The 23,162-nt window shown below is 38.3% G+C and overlaps 2 protein-coding genes across 3 annotated transcripts in view; one reads left to right on the top strand and one right to left on the bottom strand.

The window, feature by feature from the left end:
- Positions 1–23,162, bottom strand: part of NEXMIF (neurite extension and migration factor) — a 180,217-nt gene that overhangs the window by 129,494 nt on the left and 27,561 nt on the right. The window lies entirely within an intron of this gene.
- On the top strand, positions 3,403–3,924 carry LOC122435101 (EP300-interacting inhibitor of differentiation 1-like). Its single transcript, XM_043459002.1, has one exon. The coding sequence runs from the start codon at positions 3,403–3,405 to the stop codon at positions 3,922–3,924; it is 522 nt and encodes a 173-aa protein (XP_043314937.1).

Genomic DNA, 23,162 nt, shown 5'->3' with positions numbered 1-23,162 from the left:
GACCCTGGATCATCTTCACTATCATTATTATGAATTCTTTTTCTGGAAGGTTGCTTATCTCCATTTCATTTGGTTCTTTTTCTAGAGTTTTATCTTGTCCCTTCATCTGGGACAAAACCCTCTGCTTTTTCATTCTGATTAACTTTCTGTGATGTGGTTTTCCTTCTAGCTGCTGTTGGATTGTGTTTCTTCTTGCTTCTTCTGTCTGATCTCTAGTTCATGAGGCTAAAGGGCTTCTATAAGCTTCCTAATTGGAGGGACTGATAGTGGGGAAAACTGGGTCTTGCTCTGGTGGGCAAGACCCTGTTCAATAAAACTTTAATCCAATTATTTGCTGACGATGGGGTTGTGCTCTCTCCCTGTTAGTTGTTTGGTCTGAGGTGTCCCCACCCTGGGGTCTACAGGCTGTACAGTAGACCTCCAAGGGGACTTGTGCCAGGGGCCCCTTCCAGGATTGCTGCTGCCAGGGCCTCCATCCCTGTGGGGAGCCACTGCCAACCCACACCTCCATAGGAGACCCTCCAAAACTAGCAGGTATGTCTCATTCAGTCTCCTATGGGGTCACTGCTCCTTTCCCCTACATATTGGTGCACACAAGGTTTTGTTTGTGTCCTCCTAGAGTGGAATCTCTGTTTCCCCCAGTCCTGTGGAAGTCCTGAAATCAAATCCCACTGGCCTGCAAAGTCAGATTCTCTGGGAATTCCCAGTACCTTTGCCAGATCCTCAGGCTGGGAAGCCTGATGTGAGGCCCAGAATCTTCACAACAGTGGGGGAGTGGGGGAACTTCTTTGGTATTATTGTTCTCTAGATTGTGGGTCACTCACTTGGTGGGTATGGGATTTGATTTTATCGTCTTTGCACCTCTCCAGCCATATTGCTGCAGATTCTTCTTTGTCTTTGGACATGGGGTATCTTTTTTTGGTGGATTCCTGCATCCTCCTGTCGATGGTTGTTTCACAGCTAGTTGTGATTTTGGTGCTCTTGCAGGAGAAGATGAGTGCACATCCTCCTACTCCACAAGGCAGATTCTTAACCACTGGATCACCAAGGAAGCCCCTTGATTACTTTATAATCACAGCCCATATATCTTGTCTCTTGACCTCAATTACAAGTGCTTCTTGGCAAGGACACTTTTCAAGGTGGCAGCGTGCACACCTTCTTCATAGATCTTAAAAGACATCCATGTGAACTGCAGTTTATGAGTTAAATAGTAATAGTAACAATAATAATAGTAATAAATAACACAATATAAAATTAAAATTAGAGTACATATTTTGTATAAGACACTTGCTGAGCATATATATTCATCCTATGCATTAAATGCCTCTTTAGTGAACTGAATGGTCAGGCAACTCAGAGACTTAACTAACACCTCCCCATTCCTCTACCTGAACTGCTCGGTTTTAAGGCTGAATGATTTCTTTGCCTTTAGTCAATGATAACAGCTCATGTCAAGTCTGGACTGCTTATTTACCAATGTTACTCTGCATTCCCATAGACAGAAGCCCTTACTTCTGAATAACATTCAAAGGTTATGATTAGTCTCTATGTCTTATTTTTCTCCTGTGGTAAAAAAAAAAGTGTCATTATTTATCTAAAAATTGATAATTACCTTTAGGGAAACTACTGGTTTGGAATGTAATTAATACAAATGACCTACTCCCCCATGATAAACAAACCAAATCCAAGTCAGCAAAGAAGTCAGATGTTTAATATTGGTCCCATGTCCTCAAAGTACCATGGACTTGAACCACATTAATAATTGTACTAGTTTAATGTAGCTGCTATAACAAATTACCACAAAAGGAGTGGCATAAAACAATAGCAATTCATTCCCTCACAGTTCAAGAAGTCTAAAATCAAGGTGTCACCTAGGCACACTCTCCTTTGGAGGCTCCAGGGGAGAGTCCATTCCTTGCAGCTTCTGGAGGCTGATGCCATTCCTTGGCTTATGGCTGCATCTTTCTCTGCTCCATCTTCACATTAACTTCTCCACGTGTCTCTTTTCTTCTGTGTGCTTGTGCTATCTTCCCTTGCGTCTTTCTTGTAAGGACACATGTAACGGCCTTTAGGGCCCACCCAGATAATCCAGGGTGATTGCCTCATTTTGAGATCCTTAACTTAATTACATCTACAAAGACTCTTTTTTTCAAATAAGGTAACTTTAACAGGTTCTGGGGATTAGGGTATTATTAACAAATTATCTTCTTGAGGGCTACCATTTTACCCACTATAATGATCAATAATTAAAAAATAAAGACACTTATTAACATCTCATTAAAAGTTCAAAATAGCTAAAAAACTAATAAGGAAGATTTTGTTAGAAAAACTGAATATGTAAAAAATAGTAGTGGTTGTTAATATGCTTACCAAGACAATGGAGATACTAGTTGAACATACAAATAGGCACAAATTGTATCTTCAGTTACATCTGCCTATAAAGATAGTACAACTAGGAGTGTCACCATTTCAAAACAATAAAGATAAGCCTATAAAACTATAGACTTTCAATGAGATATTATCTTGAGAATAAAAGATGCTAGGCATAAGTATGGAAAACAGGAAGAAGGCAAGCCATTTTTGATCCAGAGATATCTTTAAAAACATGTGATACTCTCATTCACTTGGGATTAAGGTGGGGTACCTTCGACCCACCTTGATGATTATGACTCACTAGTACTAATACTTCCATTCCATAGTTCTAATCAGTATTGGCACTCATTTACTTTTTTTTGAATATTCAGGAAACACAGGAATGTGCTAAATGCTATAGAGCAGTGGTCTTAAAACTGTGGCCTGTATCATGAAGATTTTTCAGTGAATAAGGAAGCAATGATAGTTTCAAGGGAATCCACTGGAAGATCTTAAACATCCATCTGTATTCTTTCATAAATCTGAACTGCCTGAGAATCTGAAAAAAAAAAGGTCTCCTTGAACTATCTTTCCCCATCTTTACTAAAGGTCTTTACTAAAGGTCTCCTTCCCCATCTTTACTAAAGAAATGCATACTTCTTACCTGTGCACAGAGTCCCATGGTATAAAAATCTCCAAGGCACTAAATAAAGGAATAATTCCAAATATTGGTGTAGATGCTAAAAAAGTCAATTATTCTATTAACTGGGCAAAACATCGTTTTGCAAGGGAGATAGCATCTAATTCTTTTATCAAAATTAAAGGAGGATGTTCAGCTTATAAATCATTAAAATACTTTTTTATAATAGACCATTGCAATTTGTGGCAAATAACTTGAAAGGAGATTAAAGAATTGGGTAACAATGATAAAATTTCCATTCCCATTCCATTACACGAGCAAGATTATGCTCATTTATATTTAAAAAAAAAAAAAAAAACATAAAGAGGTGGAAAAGGAACTCCTTGCGGGGAGGTTGAGCTGCTTGCACTATGTCTGAAATGAACAAGCTGTCCGAGCTCTATGAGGAGAGCAACGACCTGCAGATGGATGTGATGCCTGGCGAGAGCGACCTTCCGCATATGGAGGCAGGCGGCGGGGGCCGGAAGCTATCCCCGAACCCTTCCCACGCCGGGGCCCAGATGGAGGAAGGCCCAATGCAAGAGGAGGCAGCCCAGCAAATGGGGGAGCCACAGGGGCCCCGAGGCCTAGCTTGCCGGCCTAGCCCTGGGGAGCAGCCAGGCGAGATCGCGGGCTCTGATTTCGAGAGCGATGACTATCAGGAAGAGAAGCCTCTCAGTGGTGCGGGCTATCGAGTATCGGCGGCCCTTGAAGAAGCCAACAAGATGTTTCTGAGAACCTCCACAGCCATAGAAGCAGCTCTGGATGGCGGGTTTCAGATGCATAATGAGAAGACCCCGTTTGATCAATTGGTTTTTATCAAAGAGCTTCTTTCACCTACGGTTGTCAATCGTCTGACCAAAGAACTCGGCTGTAGTGAGATTATTGATTGAGAGAGAATAGTTAAATGCTGTCAAGAGAGGAGGACACTGCTTGAGGAGAGACTCAGCATTTCACTGTCTTTTGGGTTCATTCCAAGTAGTTCTGTGACAATGAAAACCTTGAATTTTATTTATTTATTTATTTATTTTGCAGAGTAGAATAAGGTAGTGACTGCACAGTTAAGAAAAAGGAAGAAAATTGTTAAAGAAAAGTATCTTAGTTCTGTTGAGTCCTGTTTTGAAGAATGTCCTGAGACACTTATGGCTTTGACGTTGTTGTTTATTCAGATTAATTTCTTTGCATTGGGGAAAATATATTTTATGTTTCACTGTAAGGAATGGCTTTGCAAGAATAAGTTATGACCAAGACAGACTTCCAGTACAAGAGTCCACTGATATTAATTATATAAGAAAAAGTAACTGATTTATCCACCTTAGGACATGAGATGTCTTTGAGTTATTTGGACTGAAAGAATATTGAGAAAACTTTAAAGATTCAACTTTGTGATCTATCCAAGTTGTGGTTATCAAAGGGTAAATTTTTAGTGTAAAATAAATCTTCTACTGAGTATTCTTCAGTATCCCAAAGGATAATCAAGTCCCAAAAGAAGTGTGTGTCATGTGTGCTATATCTTAAAATGTTTCCAAGAACAACTGAGATTTTGTTTGTACATGTATCTTGATCATTTTTAAAGTTACTGTAATCTTTAATTCAAGAAAAATCATTGCCTTGAACATTTTTATAAGTCAAAACTTAAGATGCCATTAATAAAGTTTCAAATTTAGACAGTAAAATGTACATGAAAGTACAAAGAACACAAACTATTTCAAACATCAGTATACACTAGAGAATTTTCTGTTTCACTTGCTCTTTTTTTTCATTTAACTTTACAGGCAAAAGACTCTGGTTGAACTTCATAATGTAAAAACTGTTAAGTGAAAACTTTCCAGTAAAAGGAAAGCCCTACATCTAAAAAAGACACTATGAACAACCCTTAAAAGTTTTTAATCTGCCCAGAAGTCCACCTCAGTATGTGAAGTTTCCCTCTGTCTCCTACTCTAATTAAGTTTGTTTTTTGGTTATGCACCAGCATTCAAGATAATAAAAGTTTCTTTTTCTGTGTGAAAAAGAAAGAAAGAAAGAAAAACTGATGCTAAGCCTGTCATACTCTGGCAATAATTAATACCTATCTATAGGCATGTCAACTAATTAAAAAGGTACTATCCATTTCATTTATATATATTTGTTATAAAAGTTTTATAATTTTAATGAAGATTCATTCCAGATGACTTTTAACCTTATGGATTTAGGGTTTCAGGGAAAAAATTCAAGTATATACATGTATACATATAGTTCAAAATAGCTTGTGATATAGTACCTTGAGAGGTAAAAGAGAACTAGACATTTAGACAAACAAGGACATCATTGCTCACATTATCAAGGAAAGCTTCATGGAAGTATAGTTCAGTTTTTCAATACAATTCAGTTAATATCTAGGCATGTATCATTTAGCACCTACAGTAAGTATCAAGGTACCATTGCTTAGTGCCATGTAAGGTTTCAAAAGAAACAAAACAAAGTCTCTATCTTCTCAGCATGTATAATTTGGTTAAGGAGGATAAGAATGGTAAAGATTTCATTAGTCAGAGGTGAAAGATGAGCAGTTCACAGGTGGATAGAATAGTATGGACCTGGGGGGAGGGGAAGAGGCAGAAAAAGGCAAGAACATAACAAATGAAGAACAAGTCATCCAAAAGCAGGATATGTGACATTTGACCATTTAGAAGTGTTATAAAATGGAAAGGCTTCAAACTGAAACACCTAATCTGTTAGATCTCTAAAGTACAATGGCTATAGTGCTGAAAAACACTAAGTTAAAGCTAAAGAAAAAAAAGCTACAGAATTCTGTAAGATAGCAAATTTGTACTGAATAAACTAAAATTAGATAAGGATTAAAATTAGTTTTAAAAGGCATTTTTACACAAATAAAAAATGGACCAATTATAACCAGATTTTTACTGGGTTAAGATAATTTACGAAGGGACAGGTAGGTTATGGTACCATAGGTAAGTAGATTATGGAAGACTCCATACCCAAGGCAGTCATAAGCTTCAGGCCATAAATGTGTGTGCATACTTGGGGGAGGCAGGTAAGACAATGAAGGGTGGAAAAAACATTGGGAGGGCTAGATTACAGCACTGGCAAAGGGTCTAATGTGCTAGAAAGTAACCACTTCAAATTAATGTTTGGGGAGTGGAATATTCAAGAAGATAACTGAGGGCCAAAGGAATGAAAGTAGAAAGAATTCTCTCATAGACCTTGCCATCAAGACAGATTTTTGTTTTAGGGAAGTTATCAGATACTCATAACACTAATTGATTTTCACAAACAAGTACATAGATGAGGTCTGTTTGGGAAATGTCTGCTACATTTTGGCTTGGAAAGAAAAGATATTTGCTAGTGCACCTGGGCTCCTTCATACAAAATTTAATTAACATCTCTTAGAAGGAAAGCTCACTGTGGTCCCCAGCTATTTTGTGAAGCTCCTCTCTCAGGTATGCTGTGACAAATTAAACCTGAGCAAATGGTTTCTGTCATGTGTTTTGTACCAAAGGGATAGCAGTCAGAAGAGGAAGGAGATAGGTTTGAGATATTAAACTAAAGAGAGAAACAGGACAATGCCATTGACTAGGAGGATTCTCTGAATATACCTGAATCCTGATGGCTACATATCTCTCTTTTTGCTAACCTGATGACTCTTTTGGATCTGGGGTGGGAGGTTTCAGAATGAAGAAATAGAGAGTTTTCTAGGCTACCATTTAAGTCGATCTTTTGAAATATTATTCCTAGAAAAATTACTATGGCTCTTCTTTCTTATGAACTTACAAGCAAATAGGGGGATCCATTTAAGAGACAAAAGAGATATCACAACTGAATGTAGTACATGAACCTAGAATGGATCCTGAATTAGAAAAAAAAATATAATGGATATTATTGGGTCAATTGACAAAATAGGAATACAGAAGATAAAGTAATTATCTCAATGTTAAGTTTACTGAACTGTGATCATTTAAGAGAATTTTCTTATTCTTTGGAAACATACACTAAAGTAGCTAGGATAAGGAGACATGATGTATGCAAGTTATTCTAAAATGGAAAAAGATTATGCACATACACAAGAAAAAGTGATAAATAAAGTGAGGGTAAATATTAACAATAGGCAAATCTGGATAAAGGGTATACAGGTATTCTTTGTATTATTTTTTGCAAAATTTCTATAAATTTGAAATTGTTTAAAAGGACTATTCACTTTTCCATCAACAACAGAAAAGTCATATATATTTAGGAATTCAGAGTGACATCAGCAGGAATGATAAAGATCTCAGAAAAATCCCTTCCTTCATTCAACCAATGAGATCACTGGCAAACACTGTTATTAATTAAGATTTTTGGAACTTGGAAAATTAACCAAAGGCTTGCAGCAATCCAGGAAGTGTTATTTTAAAAACTAAAAATAGAGTTACCATGCGATCCTTAAATCCCACTCCTGGGTATATATCCAGAGAAAACTATAATTTGAAAAGAAACATGCACCCCAGTGTTCACTGCAGCACTATTTACAATAGCCAAGACATGGAAGCAAACTAAACGTTCATCAAAAGATGAATGGGCAAAAATGTGGTATATATATATACACACATACATATACATACACACACATATATATAATGGAATATTACTCAGCCATAAAAAAGAATGAAATAACGTCATTTGCAGTAACATGGATGATCTAGAGATTATCATACTAAGTGAAGTAAGCCATACATAGAAAGACAAATATCTTTTTTTAATTACATTTTTCATTTTGTGTTGGAATATAGCTGATTAACAGTGTTGTGATAGTTTCACGTGGACAGCAAAGGGAGACAAATATGATATTGCTTATATGTGGAACCTAAGAAAAAGATACAAATGAACTTATTTACAAAACAGAAATAGACACACAGGCACAGAAAACAATCTTCTGGCTACCAAAGGGGAAAGGGGGAAGGGATAAATTAGGAGGTTGGGAATAACATATACATAGTACTATATATAAAATAGATAAGCAACAAGGACAGGGAACCATACTTAATACTTTGTAATAACCTATAAGGGAAAATAATCTGAAAAATAATTATATATATATATCACTGTGCTGTATACCTGAAACTAACATAACATTGTAAATCAACTATACTTCAATTTTTTTAAAAAAGAGGTAGAAATGAAAATCCAGCAAACATTTATTCAAGAAAAATGGTTGTATCTCAGTAAGACTGAGATTTGGTAGTTTTTAAATTTTCCCTATTCCCATCCCCATCCCCAACTCCAAACTAGTCTTAAAAACTGCTGCTGCTGCTAAGTCGCTTCAGTCGTGTCCAACTCTGTGCGACCCCATAGACGGCAGCCCACCAGGCTCCCCCGTCCCTGGGATTCTCCAGGCAAGAACACTGGAGCAGGTTGCCATTTCCTTCTCCAATGCAGGAAAGTGAAAAGTGAAAGTGACATTGCTCAGTCGTGTCTGACTCTTAGCGACCCCATGGACCTCAGCCTACCAGGCTCCTCTGTCCATGGGATTTTCCAGGCAAGAGTATTGGAGTGGGTTGCCACTGCCTTCCCCAGTTTTAAAAACTAAGAGCCCACCATTACCCTGAAAACCAGCAGACACAGGAGAATGTAGAATGGGACTGGAGCTTTCTCAAACTCCATTTTCAGATAATTGCCATTATTTGACTTATTGGTTCCCTGGAATATCCCACTCACAAGCCTTGTTTTTATTTAAGCTGACTGAGATCTCTCCCAGTACAAACATTCTTTTCCCCAGGGGCATTTGTTGAAAACAATCTGTGGCAGTTGTTTAACATCATAGTTGTCTAAGGCAGTGGATAACAGATGGGGCAGACAGGCTAATGAAAAAGCTTAAAAGGAAAAGCTGGGGAAATATCTATGGGGGGTTGAACAACTCTGACATATTCCTTGGAATCTCAATGGCCATGTTCATGTGTAGAGCTGTGATCATGCCCAGGGCTATGTGCATGCTCAGGAATACCTGAGAAGGGTCTCAACTCTCACATCTGGCTGACCTTGAGCCTCTATACAAGCAGGGAGTGAGAGCTAAAGTAAAGATGTCAACTACCTGCTTAAGTGTTGAAGACATGCCCCCAACATACACAAAGAGCCCCTTAGCAAAGACTGGGAGATTTACTGGTTCCAAGTAGCAACCTAGACATCCATCAACAAATGAATGGATAAAGAAGTGGTGGTGCATATATACAATGGAATATTACTCAGTCATAAAAAGGAATGAAATGGAGTCAGTTATAGTGATGTGGATGAACCTAGAGCCTGTCATACAGAGTGAAGTATGTCAGAAAGAGAAAAACAAATGTCGTATATTAATGCATATATATAAAATCTAGAAAAATGGTACTGATGAACCTATTTGCAAGGGAATAATAGAGACACAGATACAGAGAATGAACTTGTGGACATATTGGGGTAAAAAGAGGGTGGGACAAACTGAAAAAGCAGCACTGACATATTATACTACAATGTATAAAATAGATAGCTAGTGGGAAGCTGCTGGAAAGCACAGGGAGCTCAGCTCAGGGCCCTGTGATGACCTAGAGGGATGGAATGGCAGGGATGGGAGGGAGACTCAAGATAGAGAGGATGTGTGTATACATATGGCTGGTTCACACTGTTGTACAGCAGAAATTAACACAACATTGTAAAGCAATTTTATTCCAATAAAAATTTTTTAAAAAGGAAATCTCAGTCCAATCATTAGCTCAGCATTAAGCTAGCCAATCAGAGACTTAAGTGGCCAAGTATGAAAAAGAATACAGACTCTACAGATTAATTCAGAAAATAAGCAACTACAAAAAACCCTGAGATGGTAGTAGAGGATCTGATTTCCAGATACACCACTGTATAACTTAAAACATTCAGTTTCAACAACAACAACAACAACAACAACAAAATCATTACCAAAAGCCAAGAAAGTATGACCCATACAGGGGATAAAAAGTAGAGCAATCAATAGAAACTGTTCCTGAGGCAGCTCAAATGTTGAATTTACTAGACTTTAAATTGGTTATTAAAAGTATTTTTCATGAACTAAAGTAAATAATATCTAAACAACTAAAGGAAAGTATGAGAACAATATCTCACCAAATAGAGAATGTTACTATAGACATAAAAATTATGAAATGAACCAAACAGAAATTCTGAAACTGAAAACTAAAAATGAAGTGTAAAGTTCACTAGAAGAGCAAGATTGCACATTTGAGCAAGCAGAAGAAAGAATCAATGAACTTACTGCTGCTGCTGCTGCTAAGTCACTTCAGTCGTGTATGACTCTGTGCAACCCCATAGATGGCAACCCACCAGGCTCCCCCGTACCTGGGATTTTCCAGGCAAGAGTACTGGAGTGGGGTGCCATTGCCTTCTCCACAATGAATTTGAAAATAGGTTATTTTTTGATTAACAAATCTAAGGAAAAGAAAGATCAAAAAATGAAGAAAAATGAACAGAACCTTACAGACCTGAGAGACACCAACATACACATGACGGGAGCCCCAGAAGAGAAGACAGTACAAAGAGGGCAGAGAGAATATTTGAAGAAATACTGGCCAAAATCTTTCCAAATTTGAAGAGAAACATTAATCAACACATCCAAAAAGCTCACAAATTCCAAGTAGGATAGATTCAAAGAGCTCTGCATCTAGACATATTATACACCTATGATAAGTTCATCAGGATTATTTTATTTAGATGTTGGTATAGAAATGGGAGGGAAAAGGCTAGTGAGAAGAAAAGGAAGAGAAAATCCAGGGGAAAAAAGTTAGAATTTTAGATGATTGTTTATCACTCAAAGATCAGGGCTGTAGTATTTAGTATGTGAAAAAATCAGGGAAGTAAATTTCAGGAAAGCCATATAAAGAATATACAGTAAAGAACACTCCCATTTCAAGAATGTAGTGGCATTTAGAACAGTGGTCTGATATTGAGCCATTGCTGAACATTGGCCATAATATCTATAAACTACATAATTGAAATATGGGTCGTCCATAGTTGTTTCCCTTGCACAATTATTGGATATTTCATCTTCTTTTTAACCCCACTCTGACTTCTCATAATCTAATAACATGTAGGTGAAGCTTATTTTTAAAAAATCACAATAATATACTATAAAACTCAACAGAAAAAACATGTAAATCATGTGATACTTGGGATTACTTGTACCATCACTTTTCTCCTTTGTCATAGATAATAGAGAAACAATCATATATTGATATTCAAATGGACTCTCTTTTATCAAACCAAGGAAATATCTTCAACATTATGCATCACCGTTGAACTGTATCATATATGTTAATGGCTGAAGGCTCAACTACAACTCCTGACCTTCAGGAACTTAAGTGCCCTCCCAATGCAGAAACCCCACACAAACTCAGAGGGGCAGCAAAGGAGGAGGAATGGAAATCAAACATAACCTCCCAAGGAAGTCCACAGACTAAACTCTCTCTTCCATCAGCAGAACTCAGAATTCAGCATTGTGCCATCCATGAATCTCATCTGACATAATGAGGATGGCCTAAGAGAAGAGGAAAGGAGGGACTCTGAAAAGGGCCAAGTTTCCAGGACTTTACCAACACTAGCTATTGGTACAATATTTGGTCATTCACAGAGCCCCACCACTGTGTTACAAACTTTAGCCTTTTGCACACTGTAGGTGGAGGTTTTACAAGAGTTTGCAATTCCTTCAGGGCTACACCAAAGGAATTCTTACTCCAGTCTTTGTTTCTACTCAAACACCAGCACTGTGGTAAAGCCTAAAAGAATGAGCTTCATTCATTACCTATAATGTCAAAATCGAAAAGGTTAATCACCATTAGTCCATGGAAATAAGGAGCAGATAGGAACTTATCTATCACACAAATGAAAGGGCTCTGAATTGAAGCCCACATACAAAATGACAAACATATACCCAGATGCTCTGGCATCCCTTCTGTACACCAAACGGCTGCATTCCTTCCTCCAATGTGCACTGCTCTCTCCTTGGATCCTGCATGTGCACAACTGCAGTGCCTGGGTTCATCACAGTATCTTTTTATGTGTAAGATTGTTGGGGGAAAGCCTAGGCAATCATCACAAGTGCCACCCCCCACTTTTCCTCTCAGCTCAATCTAAGAGAAAGAACCCAATCTGTCCTAAAATCCCAGGAGCACCTCTTAAGACAGCTTCTAGGCACTTCCAGCCAGATTTGTATCCTAAAACTGACAGCAGCCCCTGATGCCTGCTCTACAAGTAGGAATTGAGGCATATGAAGTCTGGGAATCACTAGAGTCAGAAGTGATACAGAGACAAAGAGACATACCCAGGCAAGCGCTGGCAGGTAATTCTGGTCCTCAGGTGTGCACTGTATCTACAAATCCAGAGGAACCCAGTACCTCGAGTGAATATCCCTTTAAGTTCAACATGATGCACACTCATTTCTTCACAGTATAGTAATACTATTCAGGTGCTTTGAGAGTCTTTCCTATATTTACTTCCATGGTTAATCCCCAACATACACACATGTATAGTACATGTGTGTCTGCATGCACATACACAAAGAGAAAGAAAAACAGCAAGTATGGTGGAAAAAAGCAGAGACCAAATCAAAACAACTTCTATCAGACCCAGGCTCTCCACCTAGATTAGAGTTTCTCAAGATGGCCACTGCTAATATCATGAGCCAGATAATCTTTTGTCATGGGCAGGAGGAGTGGGTGGCAGTGGCAAGGCTCTCCCGTCAATTGTATAAGGTTTAGAAGCATCCCTGCCCTGTTCCCATTAGATGCCAGTAGCAACGCCTCCACCTAGTTATGACCAGAAATGTCTTGAGACATTGCTAAATGTCCGAAATGGCAAATTTTTCCTCTTTCCCCTTGAAGATCACCAACTTAGACCAAAAGGGTCTGCCCAGCATGGCTCCAACCAGTGCACAAATTGCCACATTACAAAAATATATGCAAGATTAACTAGTCAATCCTTTTAGCAGAGAGTCAGGGATTTTCATAACCAGAAGTCCCTTTCAACAAAAAGAAAGTATCCCTGCCACCTAGTAATGAGCCTCCTCTATGACAGCCTATTCTAAGATTGTCTTGACTTTCTTCTGACAACTTCCCACATAGTGTTCAAGCACCAAGTGACCCAGTGGGCCTCTCCACATGTGATTTCCTGCCAAATAGTTTTCCACAATAGCTCTGTCAGCAAATTTTCATATTTGTCAAGCAAATTCATATAGATGTGAATATATATATTTTTCCATTTCCAAAAATAACAGGAAAGGAATTAGACTAGAGAACTGATGGGCTTCTGGTTCAAGATGGTGGAGTAGAAGGACATGCTCCTCCTGTGAGAGCAACCAAAATCACAACTAGCTATTGAATAACCATAAACAGGAGGACACTGGAACCCACCAAAAAAATATATCCCACATCCAAAGACAAAGAAGCTACAACGAGATGGTATGAGGGGTGCAATCATAATTAAATCACATCCCATACACACCAGGTGGGTGATGCACAAGCTAGAGAACAATAATATCAAGAAAGTTCTCCCACTATTGTGAAGGTTCTGAGCCCCACATCAGGCTTCCCAGCCTGGGGAACCAGCAAAGGGACTGAGAACCCCCCAGGGAATCTGACTTTGCAGGCCAGTGGGATTTGATTTCAGGACTTCTACAGGACTGGGGGGAAAAGAAACTCCACTCTAGGAGGCACAAACAAAATCATGAGTGGACCAAGACCAGGAGAAAGAAGCAGTGACCCACAGGACACTGAACCAGACCTACCTGATAGTTTTGAAGGGTCTCTTGTGGAGGCATGGGTCAGCAGTGGCTCCCCACGGGATGGAGGAACTGGCATCAGCAGTCCTGGAAGGGGCCCCTTGGTGTAAGTCCTCTTGCAGGTCACCATTAACCTTTCTATAGAGCTGGTAGACTCCAGGGTTGGGTTACCTCAGGTCAAACAACTAACAGGGAGGGAGCACAACCCCACCCACCAGCAGATAATTGGATTAGAGCTTTATTGAGCCCTGCCCACGACATCAAGACCCAGTTTTTCCCACCATCAGTCCCTCCCATCAGAAAGCTTACAGAAGGCTCTTAGCTTCATCCACCAGAAGGCAGACAGAAGCAAGAAGAAACACAGCCCAACAGCAGCTAGAATGAAAACCACATCACAGAAAGTTAATCAGAATGAAAAAGCAGAGAGTTATATCCAGATGAAAAGACAAGATAAAACCCCAGAAAAACAACCAAGTGAAGTGGAGATAAGCAACCTTCCAGAAAAAGAATTCATAATAATGATAATGAAGATGATCCAGGGTCTCAGAAAAAGAATGGAGGCAAACATTGAGAAGATGCAAGAAATGTTTGCCAAAGACCTAGAGGAACTAAAGAACAAACAAACAGAGATGAACAATACACTAGAAGGAATCAATAGCAGAATAATTGAGGCAGAAGAATCAACAAGTACCTGGGAGGAGAGAATGGTGGAAATCACTGCCACAAAATAGAATATAGACAAAAGAATGAAAAAAAAATTAAGACAGTCTGAGAGACCTCTAGGACAACATTAAATGCACCAACATTCACATTATAGGGGTCCCAGAAGGAGAATAGAGAGAAAAAGGATCTGAGAAAATGTTTGAAGAGATAATAGCTGAAAACTTACCTAACATGGGAAAAGAAATAGTCATCCAAATCCAGGAAGCACAGAGAGTCCCAGGCAGGAACACACCAAGGACACATAGTAATCAAACTGACAAAAATTAAAGACAGAGATAAAATACTAAAAGCAACAAGGGAAAAATGACAAATAACATACAAGTGAACTCCCATAATGTTATCAGCTGATTTTTCAACAGAAACTCTACAAGCCAAAGGGAATGAATGGCATGCTATATTTAAAGTGATGAAAGGGAAAAACCTACAACCAAGAATACTCTACCCAGCAAAACTCTTGTTCAGATTTGACAGAGAAGCCAAAAGCTTTCCAGACAATAAAAAGTTAAGAGAATTCAGCACCACTAAACCAGCTTTACAACAAATGCTAAAAGAACTTCTCTAGGCAGGAATCAAGACAAGGAAATGATCTTACACAAAATAAACCCCAAACAATTAAGAAGATGGCAATAGGATCATATATATGGATAATTACCTTAACTGTAAATGCATTAAATGCACCAACCAAAAGACATAAATTGGCTGGGTGGATGAGAATGGTTGTATGTATGCACTTCCACTTACCACATCACTCTACTTAACCCCCCAAATTAACATGTTTCCATTATGGCTTGCAATTATAATTATCTATTTTTTTTTTTTTGGTCTAGCTATTGATTGTGAAAACTGATAAACATCTCTTACTATTGTGATTATTTAACTCTTATGCACTTAATACCATTGTATCATGATTGGTCAACAGAAGATAATATAATTCTATATCACTAAAAAAACAATTATTTAATAGAAAAATTTGTAATCACTTTTTAAAATCCAGATGCATAAGAGAATTATCTTGGAATTTTTTGAATAATGCAAATAAATACCCAAGTATTGCTTTTTTTCTCCAAAGCTCCAGATGTGTTTCTAATGAGCAATCATGTTTTAAAACAACTGGACTATATGATGATGTTTTACTTTCATCTGGTTTGTTTCACTTTTTCTATTTCATATTCAGTGCTCCCATTTCATCTAGTTTATGTTTTCCAATTTATCTTTTTTGTTGTTTTTGTTCTTTCTCAAGCCTTTATCAAGCATAATAGAAAAGCTTTTGCATACACATATGTATTATGTATAATATAATATGTGTATTTTAGAAAGTTATGAGTTTTTGCCTAGCAATAAAATTCATGACATTTTGATTCCACTTGTTTGACTTAGAATGAATAGAATGCTAGATTTCTAATTTATATTCACTCAAAAGTTTGATATAGTTCTATGTATTTTGGCATTTAGTATTACTGCTAAAGTCTAGAAAATTTCATCTTAGTGATTTAAAAAAATTGAATGAGACTTGAAACTTCTAATTCTGAGAATATAAAGAAATACTATGCTTTAAAAAACTAGGAAATTAACACATGATACAGTATTATTAACTAAAGTACAGGTTTTGTTCAAATTTCACAAAAAAAGATTATTAATAAGAAATTTCTAACTATTAAAATGGACTGAGCTGATAGTTGCACTTCTCTGTAAATATACTGAAAGCCACTGTATACTTTAAATGACTGGCTGGTATGGTATGTGTTTTATATCTAAATGAAGCCTTTTAAAAAAAGAACTGATGATGGGTTAAGTATAGTGGAGCTCATTTATATCCAAAAAACCTTACTGGCTCTATCTTCAGCTATCTGTTCGGTCATGAACTAGAATGGGCTAATAATCCATGCTCTGCTTATCTACTGAGGTGTGAAGAGGATCAAATCAGATAATGAGTGTGAAAGTACCTTGAAAATACAAAGTGAAAGTGAAGTATCTCAGTCCGACTCTTTGCAACCCCATGGACTGTAGCCTACCAGGCTCCTCCCTCCATGGAATTCTCCAGGCAAGAATACTGGAATGGGTTGCCATTTCCGTCTCCAGGGGATCTTCCTGACCCAGGAATCAAACCTGGGTCTCCCGCGTTGCAAGCAGATGCTTTAACCTCTGAGCCACCAAGCCCCATACAATTATGTTTATTATTTCCACTAATTTCCAGGTTTGCAAAACTGAGAGGAAGAAATAAGCTCTCATGAGGCAGGATTGGATATTCTAATTCCCAGGGCCATAGTGGAAGGGTAGAAAAGAATGGGATGGGAAAACAACTTATTGGACTTCAAAAATGAAATCCACAGTGAGATGGATGGATGCCAAGTACTAACATCAGATGGTAAAAGATTTCCTGTAGTTAGGGCACAGAAATGTTAAATATCAAATGGGCATGGGAAGCAAAATTATAAAGGAAACATCATTTTACTTAAAACTTTAAGTAAATTTCCTCTAAATTTCAAAAAACATTCTCTCTCAAACTGCGTGCCTTGAAACACAAGTATTTCTCAAAACATGAATACTAATAGATGTTTTCAGCAAATGAGTTTAGGAGAAGTTTCAACTATAGAGTCACAAAATACATAAACAGAAATACTGGGAATATATGTAGTAGGGAAATTGTTCTATTTTGTCTAACCCATTATATCCCTTAACATATTTGACCTGAGAACCCTATCTCTAAATCTATCTTTCTTTCTGTTTCTTTGTCAAGATCAGACTGAGAAATGTAACACTCAAAGGATTTCAGAATCAAAATGGACTAGAAAGAAAATGAGTCAGTAAGGTGATTGCTGAGCATACATGTGATAGCATGTTTAAAAATACAAGCCAGAATGATGAATCCGTCTTCCCAGAGCACTGATCAAATTTTTCCTAAGGTAGCATATCTAGTTCTGAGCTCCCAAAGGCCATGAAAAAGACAGAGCTAAAAAAGACTATAAAAGTGGTAAAATTCATTAAAATAATGAGTTGAAAGATCTATGTTATGTACAAATTAGAGACAGCAGAAGGATAACTTAATAAGAAACGAGGGAGCAACAAGGAGTGTTCAATGCACAGCTATAACCAAAGACACACTGCTCTTGAGTCTGCTTTAGTTTCCTTCTCACTGTCTGCTTGCTGCAGGTCCTTTCTGACTCAATTTTTCTCTTCTTCTACCAAAGATATACTCAGTTTCCTCCTCTGCTCCTCAGCTCACTATACTACACATTCCAGTTCTTGTCCCATAGCTTCCTACCCCCATTTTGGTTGCATGCCAGATGACTTGATCCAATCCTAGGTATTAGATCCTAGACCGATGTGTCTCTCCTGTACTTCACAGGAGAGGTATATGTTGCATGTGAGGAAGATACTCCTAACAGAGTGGGTGTAGGATATAGGATTTCATGGACAGTATTAAAAGTGAATACCCATCTACCTTTTTAATTAGGTGCAACTTTATTTTGAGGAAATAATACAAACTACAGAAGAATAGAAGCCAAGCAAGACCAAGAAAATCCAGAATCTACATTTTACAGCAGTTGGAAATTGGCAACTAGCCTGAAAAACACGAGTGGAGTCAAATACAGGAACTCTAAAGAGTCTCAGACAAAAATTAAAAAGGGAAACCCCAATATTAAATAATGTGGCTGTGCCTGAAAACACATCATTTGAATTATGTACATGTTCGCAAACTTATTCTTGATTACTAGGTTAGAAAGACATTTTATTCCTTTTCCAAAAATTCTCAACAGAACCTCCAGCCACAAGGACAAACTCATCCTCCTTTGCAACATTTGAGGATTTCCAAATTTGGAAACTAAATGTTCAACTCTTTCAAGCCATATGGCAGAGGGACAGTGACTGAATACTCAGTGGCTAACTGTGAAACCACAAGAGATGGTGAGAAACATGGCCACAGCCAGCTTTTTAAGCTTTGACCCTGCTTGCCAGACCAGAGAGCAGCACAGGGTAGGGGAACAAGCCAAATAGTGGCAAATCTACACACCGAAACTGAATCTTGCAGTATCCTTTCTGCCAGAGCCACAAAGTAAATAAGGAGAGAGAAAAAAATCCCTTTCTCAAAACAGACCTAGAGTGGGTGTGTGGCTTCAATCCGACAGTCTCATTTTACTTCAGTGCTTTTGGGCAGAGTGGGGAGGAAGAAAGGAGAGAGAGGAGGAGGTGAGAGAAAAAACACAGCCATTTTTGTAAATTAAATTTCAGAATCTTTTCATTATGCAGCTTCGACTCATTGAGTTTTTTTCCTTCCAGCCCCCTCCTCCTCCTTCCTTAAAACTCTTGCTCCATTCACTACCCACTCCTTCATGAACACACACACACACATACACACACACACACATACACGCACACACAGTGTTGCCCTTGATATGAATCAAAGCAGACAGAGCAGCTCTGCCTCAGTACTTGCCTCTGAAACCAGGAATGTAAACAATATTCAGGAGGTTTTTTGGCCTTTAGAAGGGTTTTAACAATAATGGTGCATTTCCACTTTTACTCAGAAAAAGCTGAAAGGAAACTAAAAGGTTTATTAGGTACAAATATTGTACTTCTTCTACATCAGTAAATAATGCCAAAGTGGAAGAATGGCAGTGTGTGGTCACATACTGAATGATGCTGTTTCTGGTAATCCTACAGCAAAAGCCTTTGTGAAGTTTTATGCCATTAATCACATTAAATTGACCTCTGAGGGCCAGGACATAATGTTCTGTTATTGTTGTGTGATTGTTTGTTTTTACTATTTAATAGCTCTCATTTTAAAGCTTAAGCTTAACTTAAATAGGGGATGATGCAGGCAAAAAAACAAGCGATTCGAAGTTTCACTTGATGAATCTGTCCAGGAAAGAGTATGAGATTTAGACACAGATGCTTAGGTCTCTGGCCAAAGAGAAATTATCAATGTGACGCATAAGACTGGGGAGTCTAGGGCTTCCATTTTGAATTTATCAAGCTGTGTTCTTTAGACATTTGATTAATTTATTCTAATTCTCAAATATGGCTGCTGTTCCCCTCACCTTCCAAAGCCCAAACTGGAGTGACATGGTGAAGAATAGCACAGAAACCTGCATGTTCACAAGCTGGGCTAGTACAAAACATTTCCCCAGGGTCAGAAACACTTGCATGTACAAGGAGCTATTTTGAGGGAAGTTTTACTAAGTCCTAAATATGTATTTTTTTTTCTCTCAGAAATTCTATGAAGCAAAATTAGTTGACTGGGCCATAGGCCATAAAACCTAATTAGTTCTGTAAGGTTGTTTAATGTTTAAGCCTGACTATCAGTGGACAGCCATACCAAAGAGGTTTTCAGAATTCAAAGCCTCAATGCAGAGGGACAAAAGCTAAACACAAGATAGAAAGGAATCAATTTTTCTTTTAACTTGGGCACCAAGGGAAAACAAAATCCTGAGGAGGGAAAAGAGAAATTGGTTACACGGCTTTCAGGATTCTACAGGGCTCTGCGGAATTAACCAAAGATCTTACACAGGACTAACAAAACATCTAAAACATCTACATTTTTCTTTCTAGGCACTCAGGTTACTGTGCACATAGTATATTCTTCATCCTCTTCACAGCCTAGTAAAATAGGAGAAGCAGGTATTCTCCACCACACTAATATACCTTAGAGGCTTTGTCCTCCTGTCAGAGTCTCCAGAGTTTTACTGCTGAGTGATACAGATGCATACTGCATAAGCAGAATTGAAGTGCTGCCTCTAATTCAGCTTCATCAAAGCTTAAATCCACAGAACAATGATCAACTTTGCATATATTTTCCAACATCAGCCACCTCATTTGAATGGCACTACTTTAATGACAATAAATGTTGCATGGGCACCATGAAGTGAGAAACATCACCCTGAATTAATACCCCATCTGCCTGCCATCTCACTAAGATCCTGAGGCATGTTTCAAAGCAAGCATAGGAGAATTTATACCTAATTAAAATCATAGGGGAAATGGAATTTCAGAGACAGAATTTAGTTTCTTTTTTAGAATTAGAGTATTTTTGAGGTGTCAGACTATTCTGTCCACCAGATTTGCTGAGGAGGGAGGGTAGAAGAGGAGAGGGAAAAGGAGAGAATATATATATATATATTATTTTATTATAAAATAATTTTTTATATATGGTGATTTAGGTGTCAAGGAAGTATTAGAAAGTGGACTGATTTTTGCCCCTACATTTTTGTTTTTCCCCTACATGTCTAAGCCTGGCACTGCTCTTCTGTTGGAATCAGAAATATATATATATATACACACACATATATATTTATTAATATACAGCTTCCCCGGTGGCTCAGCTGGTAAAGAATCTGCCTGCAGTGCAGGTGACCCAGGTTCAATCCCTGGGTTGGGAAGATCTCCTGGAGAAAGGAATGTCAACCCACTCCAGTATTCTTGCCTGGAAAATTACATGGACAGAGGAGCCCTGCAGGCTATAGTTCATGGGGTCGCAAAGAGTCAGACATGACTGAGTGACTAACAGCAACATTAATACACATGTATGTATATTTTGGGAGAAGTGACAGTGAACAGTTGAAGGATGAAGAAACAAGAGTCCAAATAAAAGGACTTGGTTTTTTTTAGAAGTTTAGTATCTATCTTTGCCATTAAGTTCTAAATCCTCAGGCTGCAAAACAAATGAAAGAATAATAATCTAAAAGTTTTCTTGTTTCTCACCCTCACATTTTTTAAAAGACTTAAAGCACTCATGTAATGAGGGAGCTAAGACTTACACAGACTATCTTATGTGTGGCCTTAAAGTCACAGCTAAGCAAGCCATTTTGTTCTATGCAGCAAAATTATTACACTTAATCTTGTACATTCAACAAACGTGGGAGAGAGAAGAAATGAGAGAATGAGGAGATATGGCACCCAAGATGGAAGTGGGAACACTGGGTTCAGATAAGTTGGAGATTTTAAATTTATCCAGCACATAATCAGATAACATCTATGGATGGTGTGGAAGCTTTTCCTCGAAGTCTTAACTTAGGCTCATCAGACCCTTTGCAAAAATCCTTATCCCCTACATTTATTCAAAGTTGCCCAGCCACCAGGGTCAGTCAGGGCCATGTGGACCTGGAGTCATTACCTGGCTCTGTCATTAACTTAGATACCCTTATCTAGGGAAGGAGCATATTGAATAAATTTACATTGACTAATACTTTGAGTGGAAAAGGAGAATTAAAAAGTTCAAGTTTCCAAAAGACTTAGCTTTTCTTTAAGTAAAAAGAATCAGCAGAATTCATAATCCTCACTCAATTCACCTCAGAACCTCTTGCAGATAGCAAAGAAGTAAAGTTCATAGGTTCAAATAATTAAAAGCCAGTCCCATCTCCCCTTTTACTATAGCAGATTCAACTACTCAGTCATGCTTCCAGGTTCCTCCATCATCCCTCCTCAGAGATCCATCTCAAAGATCCATAAAATATTAAAGCTAAGAGAACTTTTTCACCAACCTCTCTACACTTGGAGTAGGTATTTGTGTCTAAGTCCACTTACTCCCTGCCCCATCCTTTATCACCAGAGTTGAAAAGTCTAGTTCTCAGTCCCTTTGCTACCCTCCTCCTTCTCTGGGTACTCACCCTCCCTCAGTCCTGAAACTCAGCCTTTCCCATTTGCCAGCCAAACATAAAACCACTTCCTTCCAAATACTCCTTACTGCAAAATTCAGGCTTAAATTAAGAAAGTAGGGAAAACCACTAGAGCATTCGGGTATGTTTAGGTGCTAAGTCGTGTCCTACTCTTTGCAACCCCATAGACTTTAGCCTGCCAGGCCCCTCTGTCCAGGCAAGAATACTGGAGCGGGTTGCCGTTTCCTTCTGCAGGGGATCTTCCTGACCCAAGGATCGAAACCACGTCCCCTACGTCTCCTGCATTGGCAGGCAGGTTCTTTACAACTAGCACCACTTGGGAAGCCCAAATCAAATCCTTTATGATTATACAGTGGAGGTGATGAATAGATTCAATGGATTAGATCTGGTAGACAGAGTGCCTGAAAAACTATGGATAGAGGTTCATAACATTGTACAGGAGGCAGTGACCAAAACCATCTCAAAGAAAAAGAAAAGCAAGAAGGCAAGAAGGTTTTCTGAGGAGGCTTCACAAATAGTTGAGGAAAGAAGAGAAGCAAAAAGCAAGGGAGAAGGGGAAAGATACACACAACTGACTGCACAGTTCCAGAGAATAGCAGGGAGAGAAAAGAAGACCTTCTTAAATGAACAATGCAAACAAGTAGAGGAAAACAACAGAAGGAAAAGACTAGAGATCTCTTCAATAAAATTGGAGATACCAAGGGAATATTTCATGCAAGGATGGTCATGATAAGGGACAGAAACAGTAAGGACCTAACAGAAGCAGAAAAGATTAAGAAGAAGTGGCAAGAATACACAGAACTATACAAGAAATGTCTTAATGACTTGGATAACTATGATGTCACCTACAGCCAAACATCTTGGAGTGTGAAGTCAAGTGGGCCTTGAAAGTGAAAGTGAAAGTCACTCAGTCATGTCTGACTCTTTGTGACACCATGGACTATGGAATTCTCCAGGCCAGAATACTGGAGTGGGTAGCCTTTCCCTTTTCCAGGGGATCTTCCCAACCCAGGGATCAAACCCAGGTCTCCTG

The sequence above is a fragment of the Cervus canadensis genome, chromosome X (genome assembly GCF_019320065.1).
Source record: "Cervus canadensis isolate Bull #8, Minnesota chromosome X, ASM1932006v1, whole genome shotgun sequence".
NCBI lineage: Eukaryota > Metazoa > Chordata > Mammalia > Artiodactyla > Cervidae > Cervus > Cervus canadensis.
The sequence above is the reverse complement of the archived record's forward strand: the minus strand, read 5'-3'. Positions and strand labels throughout refer to the sequence as shown.

Coding starts and splice junctions, on each gene's coding strand:
- LOC122435101 (XM_043459002.1), top strand. CDS start 3,403: ATGTCTGAAATGAACAAGCTGTCCGAGCTCTATGAGGAGAGCAACGAC.